General features: G+C 52.9%; 5 protein-coding genes across 5 annotated transcripts; 4 read left to right on the top strand and 1 right to left on the bottom strand.

The window, feature by feature from the left end:
* Positions 1-1,338: 1,338 nt before the first annotated feature.
* Positions 1,339-1,917, top strand: LTR64_002830 (uncharacterized protein; the record flags this gene model as incomplete). The annotated part of the gene is made up of 1 exon (XM_064897195.1): positions 1,339-1,917. The coding sequence occupies one exon, from the start codon at positions 1,339-1,341 to the stop codon at positions 1,915-1,917; it is 579 nt and encodes a 192-aa protein (XP_064756145.1).
* A 3,520-nt stretch (positions 1,918-5,437) lies between these two features.
* On the top strand, positions 5,438-7,285 carry LTR64_002831 (uncharacterized protein; the record flags this gene model as incomplete). Its single annotated transcript, XM_064897196.1, has 2 exons — positions 5,438-5,504; positions 5,535-7,285. The coding sequence occupies 2 exons, from the start codon at positions 5,438-5,440 to the stop codon at positions 7,283-7,285; spliced, it is 1,818 nt and encodes a 605-aa protein (XP_064756146.1).
* Positions 7,286-8,840: 1,555 nt separating this feature from the next.
* On the top strand, positions 8,841-10,190 carry LTR64_002832 (uncharacterized protein; the record flags this gene model as incomplete). Its single annotated transcript, XM_064897197.1, has 1 exon — positions 8,841-10,190. One exon carries the CDS (start codon positions 8,841-8,843, stop codon positions 10,188-10,190), a length of 1,350 nt encoding a protein of 449 aa, XP_064756147.1.
* Positions 10,191-10,253: 63 nt separating this feature from the next.
* Positions 10,254-11,464, top strand: LTR64_002833 (uncharacterized protein; the record flags this gene model as incomplete). The annotated part of the gene is made up of 2 exons (XM_064897198.1): positions 10,254-11,188; positions 11,239-11,464. The coding sequence occupies 2 exons, from the start codon at positions 10,254-10,256 to the stop codon at positions 11,462-11,464; spliced, it is 1,161 nt and encodes a 386-aa protein (XP_064756148.1).
* A 164-nt stretch (positions 11,465-11,628) lies between these two features.
* LTR64_002834 (uncharacterized protein) lies at positions 11,629-12,833 on the bottom strand (the record flags this gene model as incomplete). The annotated part of the gene is made up of 2 exons (XM_064897199.1): positions 11,629-12,407; positions 12,455-12,833. 2 exons carry the CDS (start codon positions 12,831-12,833, stop codon positions 11,629-11,631), a joined length of 1,158 nt encoding a protein of 385 aa, XP_064756149.1.
* Positions 12,834-14,240: the final 1,407 nt, after the last annotated feature.

Below are 14,240 nucleotides of genomic sequence, written 5' to 3' on the forward strand. Positions count from 1 at the left end.
CCGTTGCAAGTAGGTCAGAGACTCCTGTTGCGTTCGTGAAGGTTGGGAATGGCTGGCTAGGATACATTAGCGATGTGAATGCTGAGGACGACACCGATTCTGTGGTGTTGGGAATGTTGAGACTACTATGACATTCGTGTACGGCAAAATTCCAAGAGCAGATTATCGAGGATTTCTTTGTTTAGCTCGACGCTCCAATTCACCAGCATTATGTTTCTGACTTCGACTGTGCAGACTCCCGAGCCAGACTCCCATAATTTTACGCCAGGCACTGGGCACTCGCGCAACCTTTGTTCGTACCATTGTCTTCACTCTAGAACTGTTCGTCCCTGTTCAAGGATGTCAACTTCTGCTTGTAGTTTACTGCGCTGTTCAGAGATGAGATCATCCTCACCAGCAAGTCGTTGGAGATCCTCAGCCTCAAGCTTGCCCCAAAACTCTGCAGAGAATGCGTGTAGTGGTCCACTTTTGGAACAGATCAGAATGTAGTCCATGACCTGCTTGCAAAGGTTGTCCATAAATCTCTCGCGTGCGACTTTGTGATAGGAACGCAGAACATCCCCAAGCTCTTCTGTGCTGTGTACCTCGTTACTAGCGTAATACGTTAGAGCTGAGCATGTGCCCATTTGACTCAATGGGGCAAGGGCGAAGCAGAAAAGAGGCTGGGCAACGCTTTCGAATGGGGTATGCGTTGGGACCCAAAAGCTACCCTCGAGATTGGGTGGGCCGTGGCCGTGATGTCAGTGCACAGGCCGCAAGACTGGCCGCAGCGATCTGAAACACATGCTTGCTTCGGGTGACGCTGTATGGAAGCCATGCTGTTTCATATCCCACCAGAAGTCGATGCGTCGCCCCTCGGGATGGTGCTCCACTGTGCTACCAGAATGTGGTGCTGTCCTCAATATTGGGAGGGAGGAGGCCATGATATCGGCGAAAGCGGCCGGCGGCGCGCCTTCTGAAACATGCTAGTATGAATGCTGTAGCGGCAGGGCCTTGTTCGACCAGCAATCAAAGCTGTTCTCTACTCTTGGCCGCATGCAGCATGAATTCCTGGTGGTCAAATTCTAGTGGAAGATGCAGCAGCAGGATCTGGTAGAAGTTGTTAGCAGCGGACTGGTCGGTGGAGCATTCTCGTCGCGGTGCAGCATCGATTTCTCGTGGCAGCACTCACGCGGTGCCTAGCAAAAGAACGATGAACGCACCCGGAGAAGTGAGCCATGTTGATACCATGCACTGCATGTATGGCTACCATTGTCGTCTGTGAATCCTTCTCAGGCCCATCAAGCCTTGCGTGGGTCAATCGACAGTCTGTCCGTGGGCTGCGAGGAAACAGACAGAATGGTCAACCGCGACAATGACGTTGTCCGTGCTCATTTCCGCAAGATCGAACAGAACTTTCATCCGGTCCTCGAGATGCTGGAGCGGTATCAGGCTCGTATCCGTGATCGACGAGCTTCTCACGCCGCCATCGAAAGCATCAGGACCGGTCTCACCGTCTTGAGAAGATGGTTGATCCACGCGCAGCATCGGGTCGACACCACCAGAGACAGGATCCTTCTCGGTGTTGAGGACAAGGCAGTGGACTGGCGCGTGTGGGGCGATATCACCCACATTGTGTCCATGCCAACGGCAGTCTGCAAATCTCTGTATAACGTTCTGGTTCAACTCCAGAACGTGCCTTCCATCCTAGCCACTCGTCAGGCCTCGAATACTTGCACGACGAAATCCGGAAAGCTTCGTGGTGCAACACAGTTGTTCTCGAGACAGTCGCGTACCGGACTCAAATCGATCGAGCGCCATCTCGCCAAGATTCGCATCACGACCCTCGTCCTGTCGGACCTTCTCGCATCTCTGGGAGACAGAGAAGCCTGTGAGACATCGAAGACGTTTGGAGATTGTGAAGATGGGACAAGATAGAAGAGCTAGCGTGATAGTGCCGGGGTGTGCAATCCGCGACACTGCAAAGGCAAACGTCAGAGACTGTCGAGTCTCCCTGTTGGCAGAAGACAATAGTGTACCCCGCTACGGCGACTCACGAACATCCAGGATATTTTTTCACGGCCTTGCTCTTGTGGATTGTGCGGCCGCACCGACTCCCTACGTTACTGATCATTCTGTAATATCCACTACTCGTCGCCACCCCCGTAGGTCTATGCTCTTGTAGTGTCCTGGTAGTTGGACAAAATGACAACCCTTTTTTCTTTCCTATTTTCCCCGGTCGCTCGATCATGTACGATGCATCAATTCGACTTTGCTCAACCAGTGACGTCGCTGCTCGGATCCCGTCGTCGCTTTCAAAGTTGGCGCTCAGCAAACCTGCAGCTCTATTTGGTTAATTTGCCTTGTCATGCGTGACTTATACTAGACCCCGCTCCTGACTTTCCATTGGTTCCTCAAGAGCGTTGCCTGAGCGACTCGCGACCTCGTCGGTTTCAAGAGATATACTTTTCAACGCGGCACATATGACCGCGCATAACTCACAGCCATGCAGCCTTGTAGATACAAGTCGGAAGATGTTCTCCGAGTGCTTGAACGGTGCAGATACCATAGGTGCTCAATGACGGACCGAGTGCCACTGCTGATACGCCAGCAAGGCAAAACTCAACGACGCGAAACAGTGCATGATGGCACGAGACTTATTGGTTCAGCTCGATCACACAAAGGCTGTCAGGTTGGTTCTTCCGGCTAGGAAACTGCGATATGGAGAGAGCCAGCGCGAGGTGTGATTGAACGGTTTGCCAAAAGAAGGGGGAACGGACGAGATGGGGCGAAGAAGCTGGCTAATGTAGTCGCGGCGGCGAATCAAGCAGGCATCACAGCACCGTCTTACCTCTTCATAGGATGGCAGTCGCGAAGACAAGAGCCAGCTTCCATATCAGCAGCCTTCAGTCTAGGCGGTGAACCATGGCCTCAATTAGTGGTGTTCGTCTCGGAGTCCACTCACACTCAACGCAGTTCTGCTTTCTCGTCAGTGCCACTCCTCCTCTTATAAACTTGTAAGGGTTGAAGGCTTTCTATGGCTTGTATGCATATTGCCTGCAACATCGTGAGGGTCACGTTCTGATCAGCAGTCCTTATCCCAGGCATGGCTGAGGCAATGTGCCGCTCCTTTCGGTGGCACCGCTGCTTCAAATACCGAGAGAGGCCATGGTCGATCCGCCAACCGCCTTCGATGTGAGGCTCTCACTGAAGATCTGGGGCAGATTGATCACATTGCGACCTCAGCTTTGCATGGCAGCTCCAGCCATCGGTACTGGATGCGGTGGATCGATTGTCAGATTGGGGTCTATACCGCTGTACGCCAAGGACGCTTCACTCGTCCTCGCGAGCTGCCACTTCTACATTTGCGTGGCATTGTTCTTCGTTGCTAGTTCAGCCACGTCCGATGCGTGTCAACTGCTGTGAACTGGTTAGAGGCATCTGATGACAGAGCTACTATACATAGAACGCGAGCAAAGCGATGCAGGCTGCCACCAGTTGTCCAAAGGCCAGGGCGTTGCTCCAATCTCCTGCTGGCCGTTGCCAACTGAAGACACACACCAAATGACTATCAGTGCCAAGTAGAGCCCGACAGCATTACGTGGTAGCTCGCGACAGAGCCGATCTCTTTGCCATCCGAGAGTGAAGTGCAGACCGCGAAGCACGTCGTTCCTGTCATAGAGCTGGTGGCGGACAGGTCCGACGACCCGATTCGGACCACTGCGAGGTTAGCTGCTGCTTCACGATGAACGAAAAGTCACTCACTACACTTCGTAGATACAGCTTTCCGTAACCATTCCTTCCAGACTTCTGATACCGTTGGCGTCCGATGGATTTCGCGCACATACTGTCAGGAGGTCCAGCATCTGGATTTTCCTTTGGCGAGACCGAGCCATAGAGATTTGTGTCCGTATGCAAGGTTGTGATCGATGTTCCATCATATCCACACACTGCTTGCTGTGGTATCCATACTCGTCACAGGAGTCGCCAAACTCAATATCGATGCTATCCGGTTCCAGTGCGAGGACCTGGTCCACTTCTTCCCGAACTCTGGCAAGATCGAAGGGTACCATCCGTATGGGAAACGTTCCGTTGTCATCAACGACACCCACAAACTGAAACTGTGCTGCATGAGTGACGCCGTAAGCAGAAAGCATTGAAGTCACTTACATGGACTTCCTCCACATGTGTGATACCATAGAATGGCAGCCACCGTTTCCATCTACCGTGGTGCTCGAAGCACGCCCACCGCAATCTCTCGACAATGTCGGCGTCACAATCACACTGGCAAGGCAAGGCAGAATTATCTGACCGGTCAGACTGCGCAATGGAGGGCTCTGGCGCGAAGGTCTGAAGACAGCTTTGTCAGAAATCCAAACAAGGCAAGACAATGGAATCCACGAATAAGCAAAACCGTAAGAATAGGATAGCTGCCGTTCGCGGACGTCCACATTAGACCCCCGCACTTGTCAGATGCAAAGTTGAAGGTAGTTGGGCGTCTCGTAAGTTGACGACCATTTTGAGCTGCAAGACCGATCAGGCTATGAAGAATAGCGCCAATATCAAGTTGAGCTCGTGTGCGAGCGTCAGGAGAGGTCAGGAGAGGACAAGAGCGGCCTGGAGATCTGTGCGGTGACGTCGAATCGAACACAAGAGATGCACGACCAAGCCCACCAAGACGTTCTATCATACCTTCGAAACAGTTAGTCGGTGAAATGGGTCTTGGTCTTTCCTGTTCTCGATCGGGTGGTGAACCCGATCTTGCTCAAATACTGGACAGACCGTGTCTTGCCAGAGAGACTCGCAGTCTTCTATTTGATCGCGTCAGGTAATTGAGCGATGGAAGTGATTGTGACGGGTAACCACTTTGCAATCGTCACATATAAACAAAAGCGCGGGCTTAAATTGTAGCGAACCGGCGAGATTTTCGCGGCGTGATCATAATTGCCACGTAGACTTCATTCCTTGGCACAACGTTCAATCCTTGTCGAGGTGGATCGCTGGTGTGGATGACCATCACACCGGTTGCCTTGGTGCCATCACGAAATCTCTAGACTGAGTAGTCACTGGCACGGCTCGAGAATAAGAGTTGCTCGTAAGGGCAATGCTTGTCATCAGCCGCCGAGCACGGCTTTAGTGGACGCCGTTGTTGCATGAGAATGTGCATCATGACTTGACGAGCTCAATGACCTTCTATCCTCAGCCTATACGAGCTTTGTGCGATATAAGAAGATCAGCTACTAACGATCATCTACCGCGAAAGGATTGCTCTCGATTTTTCTTGTTCTGGGAACGGAAAAGAAGACTGTGACTTGAACTTTCACGGATATGAAGGCAGACCAAGTGGTGTTCTTATGAGGTACTGGGAAAGCCATACGCGTGCGAAGACAGCATATGGAACGATGTCAAGAGCTTTTCACTTGACCGGATATGTCGAGAACGCTCGCTGATCGAGCAAATGCTAGAGATCCAGGACGTTGAACAAGCTAAACTCAAGTCGTTCACTTGGATGAAACATCTCGTATGTTTGTCTACAGGCGACTTGCTGACAACAGCTACGGCAAGAAGCTTTATGGAGAACACGGCGATGCCTATCGTCCTCCACGAGGTCGATACAAACCTGTTCGACAAGCAGCAGTTCCAATATGTTACCATCTCCTACCCCTGGCATCCGGTACCATACGAATCTGGCAAATGTAAGAACTTTCGGATCAGGACGCTCGAAGGTGACGAACATCCCAGCGTCGTCCGCGACACGATCATGCGGCGCGCTGTTCACTACGTGCAACATCATCACCTGAAGGGCTTTTGGATTGACCACGAGTGTCTTGATCAAGAGGACACCGTAAAGCACCAGATCGCAATGCACTCGATGGACCGACTCTATGCGGAAAGTCCCTGCTCGGTCGGCATGCTAACGACCAAAGTAGACCGTCAGTGGAAGCTGAATGCTCTGAGTGCACTGCTGGATGGATCCCTCTTTCGAGGCACAGGAGATGAGACTGTCGTGACTGCGCCGCCGTCTCTCGAATCGGCTGGCTTCTGGCGAGTGCTGAAGTGGTTTGTCCGTCTCGTCTCCGATCCCTGGTGGCGGCGATGCTGGATCTTTCAGGAGGAATACTGCGCAGGTCGGAGGATGTCCATCCTCATTCCATGCGAGCCGAGCTTACAACAGAACACTCCAGAGTTTGGAACGATGCGTGGCGAGCTCGAGATACCGGCCATCGAGCTGCGCACTCAACTCACCGTTTTTGCCTTGGCTTGTCAACGTGACGCTAGACTGGACGCGAAACAGAAACACTTTGTGCAAAAGACCATACTGCATAAAGCGGAGCGATACCAGACGTCCTACCAGCATGGAAGGCACCGGGGACATACCTTGTCGGCCATCATCATGGCAGACCTCCAACGACGCCGTATCAAGTATCCACGGGATTTTCTTGCCGTTTCGGCCAACTGCTGTGCTTATAGCAGACGGCTCGACGAGGAAGCGCTAGACCAGCACGATGAAGTCAGCCTGGGGCTGTCCTTATTCGTTCAGGCACTTATCAACGGAGAAATTCTGGTCAACCAGAAGCACACCTGTCGAACATTTCGTCGAGGCTTCGCTGCATTCTTCCATCAGCAGATATTCAGCGCGGTGCAACCCCCAATGGGAATGGACACCCTCACTTTCCTCAAACATTGCCGCCTCACGAATATACAGTTGTGTCATGAAGGAATAGCGACCACAGGATATCTTTGGCGGATCACAGATGCTCTGAAGGTCGGCAGCGTGGAAGCAAGATACCAATTCCCTTCCCACCAAAGCTCCACACAGTCGTGCGACAGCCTATGGGCATGTTTGAATCAGCTTGCTCAGAGGATAGCATCGTCGCACCCCTCGTTAGCCAGTCGGCTGAGTCACTTCATATCGGAGAGGAAGACAAGGTCTAATCTAGCGGTTCGAGACGAGTTTATGGTGGCCATGGCCAAAGAAGTGGCTCGTGCCTGGAGCGACAAACGCAGGCTTGTCGTTGGTGAGCTTCTAAGTCATGGCACTGGTTGTGGGCTCTTTGTCGCAACAGACCCACATGATCTGCCCCGCCATGTCTTCACCTCATGGCACAATGCTTCAGGTTCACCTTTCCGAGATACGCAAGAGCCAGTCGACAAACACGTGTCGCTGGAGCTTGACGTGGAGGCAGACCTCAGCGACCGAGGACTTCCGCGACTGAGAACCAGGAGATGGATCAACGGACTCTGCTTCTTCAGTCAAACAGCGGAACAAGAGGTTGTCTTTCCATGGCCAGATTCATTCCTATAGATTGGTCATCAGGAACATGTTTCTCGAAACTACTTTCTGATCCTTCATCCATCTGGCCTGTAGCCGCCGCACTCTTTTGTAGCTCGTCCAAGAAGTCCTGCACTGCGTGATATAACTCGCAGACCGCCGGTCGAAGAGGAAGAGGATAGTCGCCAGGGATGATCGTGATACTCTCGATGGTGTCTTGTGGCGACTCGATGGCAGTGCGGAGGAAGTCGCAGAGCTGCTCTCCTGGGTCTGGGTGTTGCATCGCAGCGCGAAAACCTCACGTCGCTTGTCAGTGCTATTGCTCGTTCAAAAGAGGTGGACATATACAAGCTGTACGATGTTGTTCTCTCCTCACCGACTAGGAGGTACTTTCACACCCGTTTTCGTGGCGTTGAAGCAGCTATATTCTTCCCCCGTCGTTGCCTTGACACCAACGCTTGTTCCGCCTCTTCAAATGCTTGTGTCACCTTCAGTGTCTGTGTCCCTGCTCTTTTACTTCTTCCTAACGTCTGTGCTTGTTCGTGGGAGGTCATCGCAGCTGGGGTGGTCGCGATTGGACGAGGGTCGGCCGCATGCGCACGCGAAGGAGAGAGGTCGAGAGGGTCACCGTCGAGATCAGAAATATCGTATACTGGGCCGTTATCGCCCTGTGTGAGGTTGACTCCTTCGGTAGTGTCATCCTCCTCTCGCTAGGTTGTGCCAGGTATATGAACAGTAATTTTAGTGCCCTACGATGATGGCAAGTGGAGGATCCGAGGAATACATCGATTTGTCCATCGAACAGGCTGGAGATCGGGTGGTTCGGTGGAGTGAGATAACCAATATTGGTGGCATGTCAAAGTGGTCCAAGGTGTGATCGGCTAAGGGACCTGGAGTTGTCTCGAGGAATTTGCAGACCTCTTCAACCACGCAATCATAATGCTATCCAGGGGTTTGTTTCTCCGCAGCACCACCTGGGGAACAACGCAGCAGCAACATAACCTTTATGCATCGTGATCAGTACGATTGGAGCCGTATCATCAGGGGAATGGTGTCACGGCACAGGAGGTCGTGTTCGTAGTATATGCGACGTCGTCTCGACAAGATTTTCCCCCGTCGTCAGGCAATTTTAGGAGTGACGATCGAGTTTGACGACGTGAGAAGATCCTGCTTGTGACCTGCGCCATGCGACAGCGAGCAAGTCACGTGCGTGCGGGACTAGAAATCATGGCCGCGCGACGCAAAGCCTGGTCGCACATCCACTGTAACGGGTCGATCGGGTCTGGTCAACCTACACTAATCTGATAGACCGCGCTACTTGTTACAATGTGCTCGCCTCATACTATACGACTTTTGAGGTGGCGGCAGAGGAGTAGGATCCGCATATTGACCTGTTCTGCAAACTTCTTTACTCTGTTTTCACCACTGTCCGCGTGCGACCGATGTCGATAGATCGTTAGAGATAGATCATCAAAAACAGTGCTACAGCATCCAGTGGTCAGCCGAAAAGTCTTACTGCGCGGTCGCACGCTTCCACCTCTCTTTTGAACAAGCAGTGGCACTGACGTGTCTAGGTGAACGCATCACGATGCACCAGCTGGACCAGGGCGAGCGGCTCCGCAGCTTCGTTTACGACGCTATCGAGTCACCCCACGCGACAGTAGCCAGTATCACGATCTATCCTGATGACTATCCTCCCCCTCTTCGACCGGTTGTCGACGACTTTCGTCGAGCAGTGCAGGCCTTCTTGCAAGACCTACAAGGGATTGCAGCCGCCACTGGGCGGGCAGATGAAAGATCAGCCGGGGGTCTTGAGAACCGCACGGTTAGTGCCGCTTGCGGACTCGACCTCTCAGCGAAAGCGAGCGCGCAGGCACAAGCTGTTGGGTCAGAAACTCACACTGCCGAGGTGATAGAGTCAGAGAACGATGTTGCCCAGGAAGCAGTCCATGGCCATGGCACCGAGCCCGAGACCGCCTCCACAACGACTTCTCCTTCCGTCGACTCAGCGCGTACGCCAGCGCTCCTGTCACCGGCCTTGCTTGCAGAAGTACAACCAAAAACAAAGGCGTCAACTGAAAAGATCGAGTCCGACATGGAAGAGAATGTTCTCCGGCTCTTCCCGACCAAGGCACAGTACCACGACTTCGCTTCGCTCCTTGCTTGTGCGAAAGAGCTTGGGGCAGAAAAGGTTGGCGTGTTCAAGGTGGTGCTACCCGAAGACATGCCACAAGACTTTGACGTGGTAGACAGTGACGACTGTCCTGTCTCCGTCTTCGCCGCCACGAAGAAGACAGAAGGAGTCTTCCAGCTCAGTCGACAGCCTCAACGAGCCTCGCTGCGCATGGTGCCAGATCCTGCAGAAACCAGGACCGCGCAGGCGCTGGAACAGTTCGAAGCTGCCCTGGAGAAAGAGTCGGGCCTCGACGGAGTCGTGTATTGTACCGACTATGATGCAAAGACGCCCCCAGATCGGCACGACCTAGGTCTCCCCGAGCAGTCTCCAATCTGGCGACTCCCAAGCAACGAGCTGGACAGGACGGCGAAGTACGTGCCCGGTCTGCATCACCCCTTTGGCTACAAGTCTGACGCCCATTTCGGAGCGCCGTTCGCTTTGCACAAGGAGGACTGCGACCTGGTCTCGCTGAACGTGCTCTACTACGGGTGCAAGGTGTGGACGGTCGTGGCTCCTCGTCATGCGTCACTTGTCGAGCAGGAGCACAAGTCGATCTGGAAACACAGACATACTTGCGCACAAAGTCTGCGCCATTGTTCTACGTGGGTGCTCCCTCGGACGCTGGCAGAATGGGGAGCCAGCGCAGTCACGCTGCGACAACATTCCAACGAGGTGGTGGTGGTCTTGCCGGGAGCTTACCACCAAGGCTTCTGTGTCGGCTCGACTCTGGGAGAGGCGGTCAACTACGCTCCCGCAGGCTAGAGTATCACCGGCTATGCTGGCTGTTCCGCGAAGTGTCCTGGCCACCCCATACTCAACGAGCACATGGCATTTCGACAGCCGGACGAAGTGCAGCAGGGTCCGAATGAGACGGACGGCGAGCCGGACGAGGATGTGCAAAGTGGCGGTGAGGACAACCGGGAATCGAGTGACAATGAAGACACACAAGTGGTATCGACATCCGGGATCTTGAAGCCAGCAGCTGGCGCCGAGTCTCGCAGACGCACATCCGCCATGAAAAGGGAGAGACCGCTCGGGTTGAGCGCTCGAGGAAACACCAAGAAGATCAAGCTCGATCTGCGACCTCTTGTGAGTGACACCATTGGTATCTCGAAAGCAGAACCTACTGCGCCTCAGAAGCACGGTCGGGCGTCATCAGGAGACCTTCAGAAGAGTCCTGCGAGGAGTTCATCGAACGAGAACCAGCCGCGTGACCGCATGGCAACCATGGCACAGGCGGTGGGCAGTCCATCCGCGTTCAGGGTGTTGAAAGACGTCTTGATCGCGTTGCCTCAGCAAGGTCAACCAGCGCACCACGACCTCAGTGTGGACGACCCCAAAGCACTGATCGGGATGGTGGAAGTGGCCGAGACCTCAGGAATTCTCAACTGCTATCAGCGACGGTTCGCCTTGGGCCGACTGGCGCAGGTGTACCATCGGGCGTGTCAGCAGTACGGCAAGAGGTTTGGCGTGGTGCGCAAGATGGACAAAGCGGCCGCCTTCGGAAGGATGATTGAGCGAATCTGGGGGTGTCCCTTTCCCACCGAACATCGCGGGACGACCAAGACGAAGAATGGGCTGATCGATGCCAAGACGACGGCTGCTGTTCGGTGGAACAAACACAAAAGCGGGCTGGTGCGGTTCTTGGATGCCGGTCAGCGGTGGCTGGGTCTGGTCGAACAGCACGGGTGGTCGGTGCTAGCTCTGATCGCTCCCGACTGGGACACGTCGGAGTCTCGGCTGAGCGTGTCTGACAGCGTGTAAGTATCGACAGCTTTCCCTTCTCCCCAAGCGAGACTAACCATAGCAGGTTCGAGCAGAAGTTGACGCGGAGTGAATACGAGCAGTTGGTCCGCGAGGTGGCGATCCAGCGGAGACGCCTTCTCCAGTCCATACGCATGACGGATGTCAGTGTCATGGATGTGCTGGCTGACCCGTCTCGTATGCAGAATCGGGAGCTGCTCCAAGCGGTCGACGACAGCTCCGCCGACAACGATGAACGGCGGATCGTGCAGCTGCTACAGTCTGCGAAATAAAGACGCTTATCACAAGCACACGGGCGTGAGTCAATAGAAAAGGCAGAAGACACGCAGCAGCATCAGTAAGTGGATCCGCGTTGACAACATGGACAAGCTCATCTGAGCCACAAACCGAGCCAGGAATACCAGGCGGTTGAACGACATCCCTCAACAGCACATATTTAGTCTGTCCAATCGTCCCTGCCCGATTTTGCGTCTGTATCGTGCACTTGAAACCCTGTCACGTCGAGATCTGATTCCACATCAAGCTCTGTCGCTGCTGTACTTGGCAAGACTGTATCTGGTGCATCTATTGCCTGGTTTAAGGCAGTCCCCGCAAATTGTCGATATTCCTGGTCCTCCCTCAACATGTCGGCGACAACTGATTTCTCCAATCGATCTATTTCTGCTCTTTGAGCTGCTATCTTTTTCAGTTTTAGTGTAAGCTGGGTCTCAAGGAGATCCTTGTTGCGCTTGATGTCTTCAATAGACATGTGCGTCTCACGGCGCAGTCGCGACAGTTCTTGATAGCAGTGGTCATCATTCAGCAACCTCGCCAGAGACTCTGCATCAACCAAGAACAACTCCACCCGATTGGCTGTAATACGCAAGCGGTGTACGGCGGTATGGCGAAGCTGTGCGACGGAGTCAAAAAGTTGGTGCAATGGTTTTCCAACTCTGTCTACATCCTCTTGTGGAAATTTGTCTTGATTCCTCATGAAGATTTGTGTCCATAGATTTAATTCGACAGATTCAGCACAATCCCACTCTTTGTCTCCGACCACGTCTGGCAGTGTTCGTGTAGCGAATGCATAGCACGCTCTCTCTAAGGACTGTTGCACAGACACTAGAAGTTTGTGCTGTGTCTGGTACGGCAGGTAGACTGGATACAGAGATGGGTTACCAGAGGCTATGTTTTGGAACTTTCGCTTGCCGGAAGGCGCCGAAGAGGGGTTTAGAGCTGTTCCGATTGTGAGCATAACAGTGGTCGAGGTTTGATAAACGTACGAGTAGCCTGCGTTGCGGCCTTTCCTGCTGCACGACTCGTCTCGGCAACGACTTGGATCGCATCAGCTTCCGTACGTGCAGCTTCTTGCTCCGACGCCGATCGCTCTGCGCTCTGCGCAGGTGATACTTCGAACACTTCTGGAAATCGAATCTTGGCCTTTAATGTAGACTCAAAGATCTGTTGCTCGAGCAAAGCTTTCGCGACATTGCATACGTTATCGATGTTGTGGGCCTCAATTAGGTCTCGTACATCGATGCTCTCTTGTCGCTTGAGGATGAGTTCGCGAATCTTCTTAGGCCTGCGTAATTGTGCATCGGTGTCCCGAAAGACGTTTTTGAGTGCCAGATACACTAATCTCTCATCTGGCTGGTTTTTCATACCTTGTCCTCAATCCCAGATCGAATATGGGGCGTCGTATGGAGAAGACGAATGCAATCAACGTCCACATATGCTTCGGACCAGTCTTGAGCCGAACGAGCTCCGTCCGAAACCTTGTTTAGTTCTATTTCATCAGCTATATCACCGATTGCTTCTAAGTAGCAGCGGCCTGTGGGATGTCGGAGAAGCCCGGCCTTTTTCATGCATATCCGTTTCTTGTCTAGGGTTTTGAACTCCAGAAGGGGAAGTCCGGGACAAAGGCGGGAAGAAAGCGCTTGGACTTATGTGCTCTTCTTCTGAGATCCAAATTTAGATTTACTGCGCGGCTTCTCGTCAAAGGGTATCAGTAAAGCCGCCTGGCCACTGTACCAGTTCTGCTACACCGCGAAGTGTTTTTTTGCTATCTTCACAACCTGCCCCAAGGAGCATTGTGGGTTGCCCCAAAAGTGGCAGTGTTTGCAGTCGTTCAATAACTTGGAAATTCTGCTAATATTCTGGTCTGTGAGCGCACAACGATCATTTAGTTGAACACCCTGTATACCAGTCTTCTCGGCAGCTGAGCCTTCAGCGAGGGTTGGCTAAGTCCGTTGGTAGCTTAGTGGTTGCTTACCAAAAAGTGAGCAACTCGACAGTGATGTTCGATTTGTTACAACGACCACAGAGTTCAGCAATCTGCAAGGACGTGACGGTGGACGCTCTGAGCACCAACCCGTAACTTGTCATTGAGCTTGTTTTGGCCATGGTGAGACAACAGCACGGTAGCCAAGACGAGTCTTCTGCTAGACTCTAGAGCCAATACAAGATGGACGGGTCAAGAACGATTTGTTGGCAGTAATCGTTGACAGTCGAGGTCGAAAGGTGAACCAACAGTGGCTGTCCGTTGGACCCAGAACTGTCCAATCCTGAGTCCTATCAGAAAGGCGGGGAACCAGCTCGTTGAGCTGATCTGTGACGCTTCAATCGTCTCCAGAAGTAGAAGCTGACATCCATCCACAGCAAGAAGATACCGACACCAACGATGGCACCCCAAAACATGGGCGAGCTGACTGTCGAGTGTCAGTGACGTCCAGCAGAGAGACCACAAGACTTACCATCGACAGAATGATGAGTTGAACTTCCATATGAGTCCGAAATGGTTTTTAGCAAATCGAAAACCAAAGCGCTTTCATCAACAACAGCCTCTAGTTGCCCACCCGCCAGAGGTGCAATAAGCAGACTAATATTCCTGCCAGTGAGTCTTCTGAGTCGACTGAGAGGGTATGTGGGAATGATCTCCAACTGAATACCACCATACATATCGTCGCCTCTCTTTTGTGCTTCGATCGAGGTACGAGATCCCATGTGTACACTCACAAACTGCTTTACCCGGCCCGTTTGGTATGCAATTCATCAAGCAATTGGGGATGT

This window comes from Lithohypha guttulata, assembly GCF_036872675.1.
Source record: "Lithohypha guttulata strain CCFEE 5908 chromosome Unknown scaffold_2, whole genome shotgun sequence".
Lineage (NCBI taxonomy): Eukaryota > Fungi > Ascomycota > Eurotiomycetes > Chaetothyriales > Trichomeriaceae > Lithohypha > Lithohypha guttulata.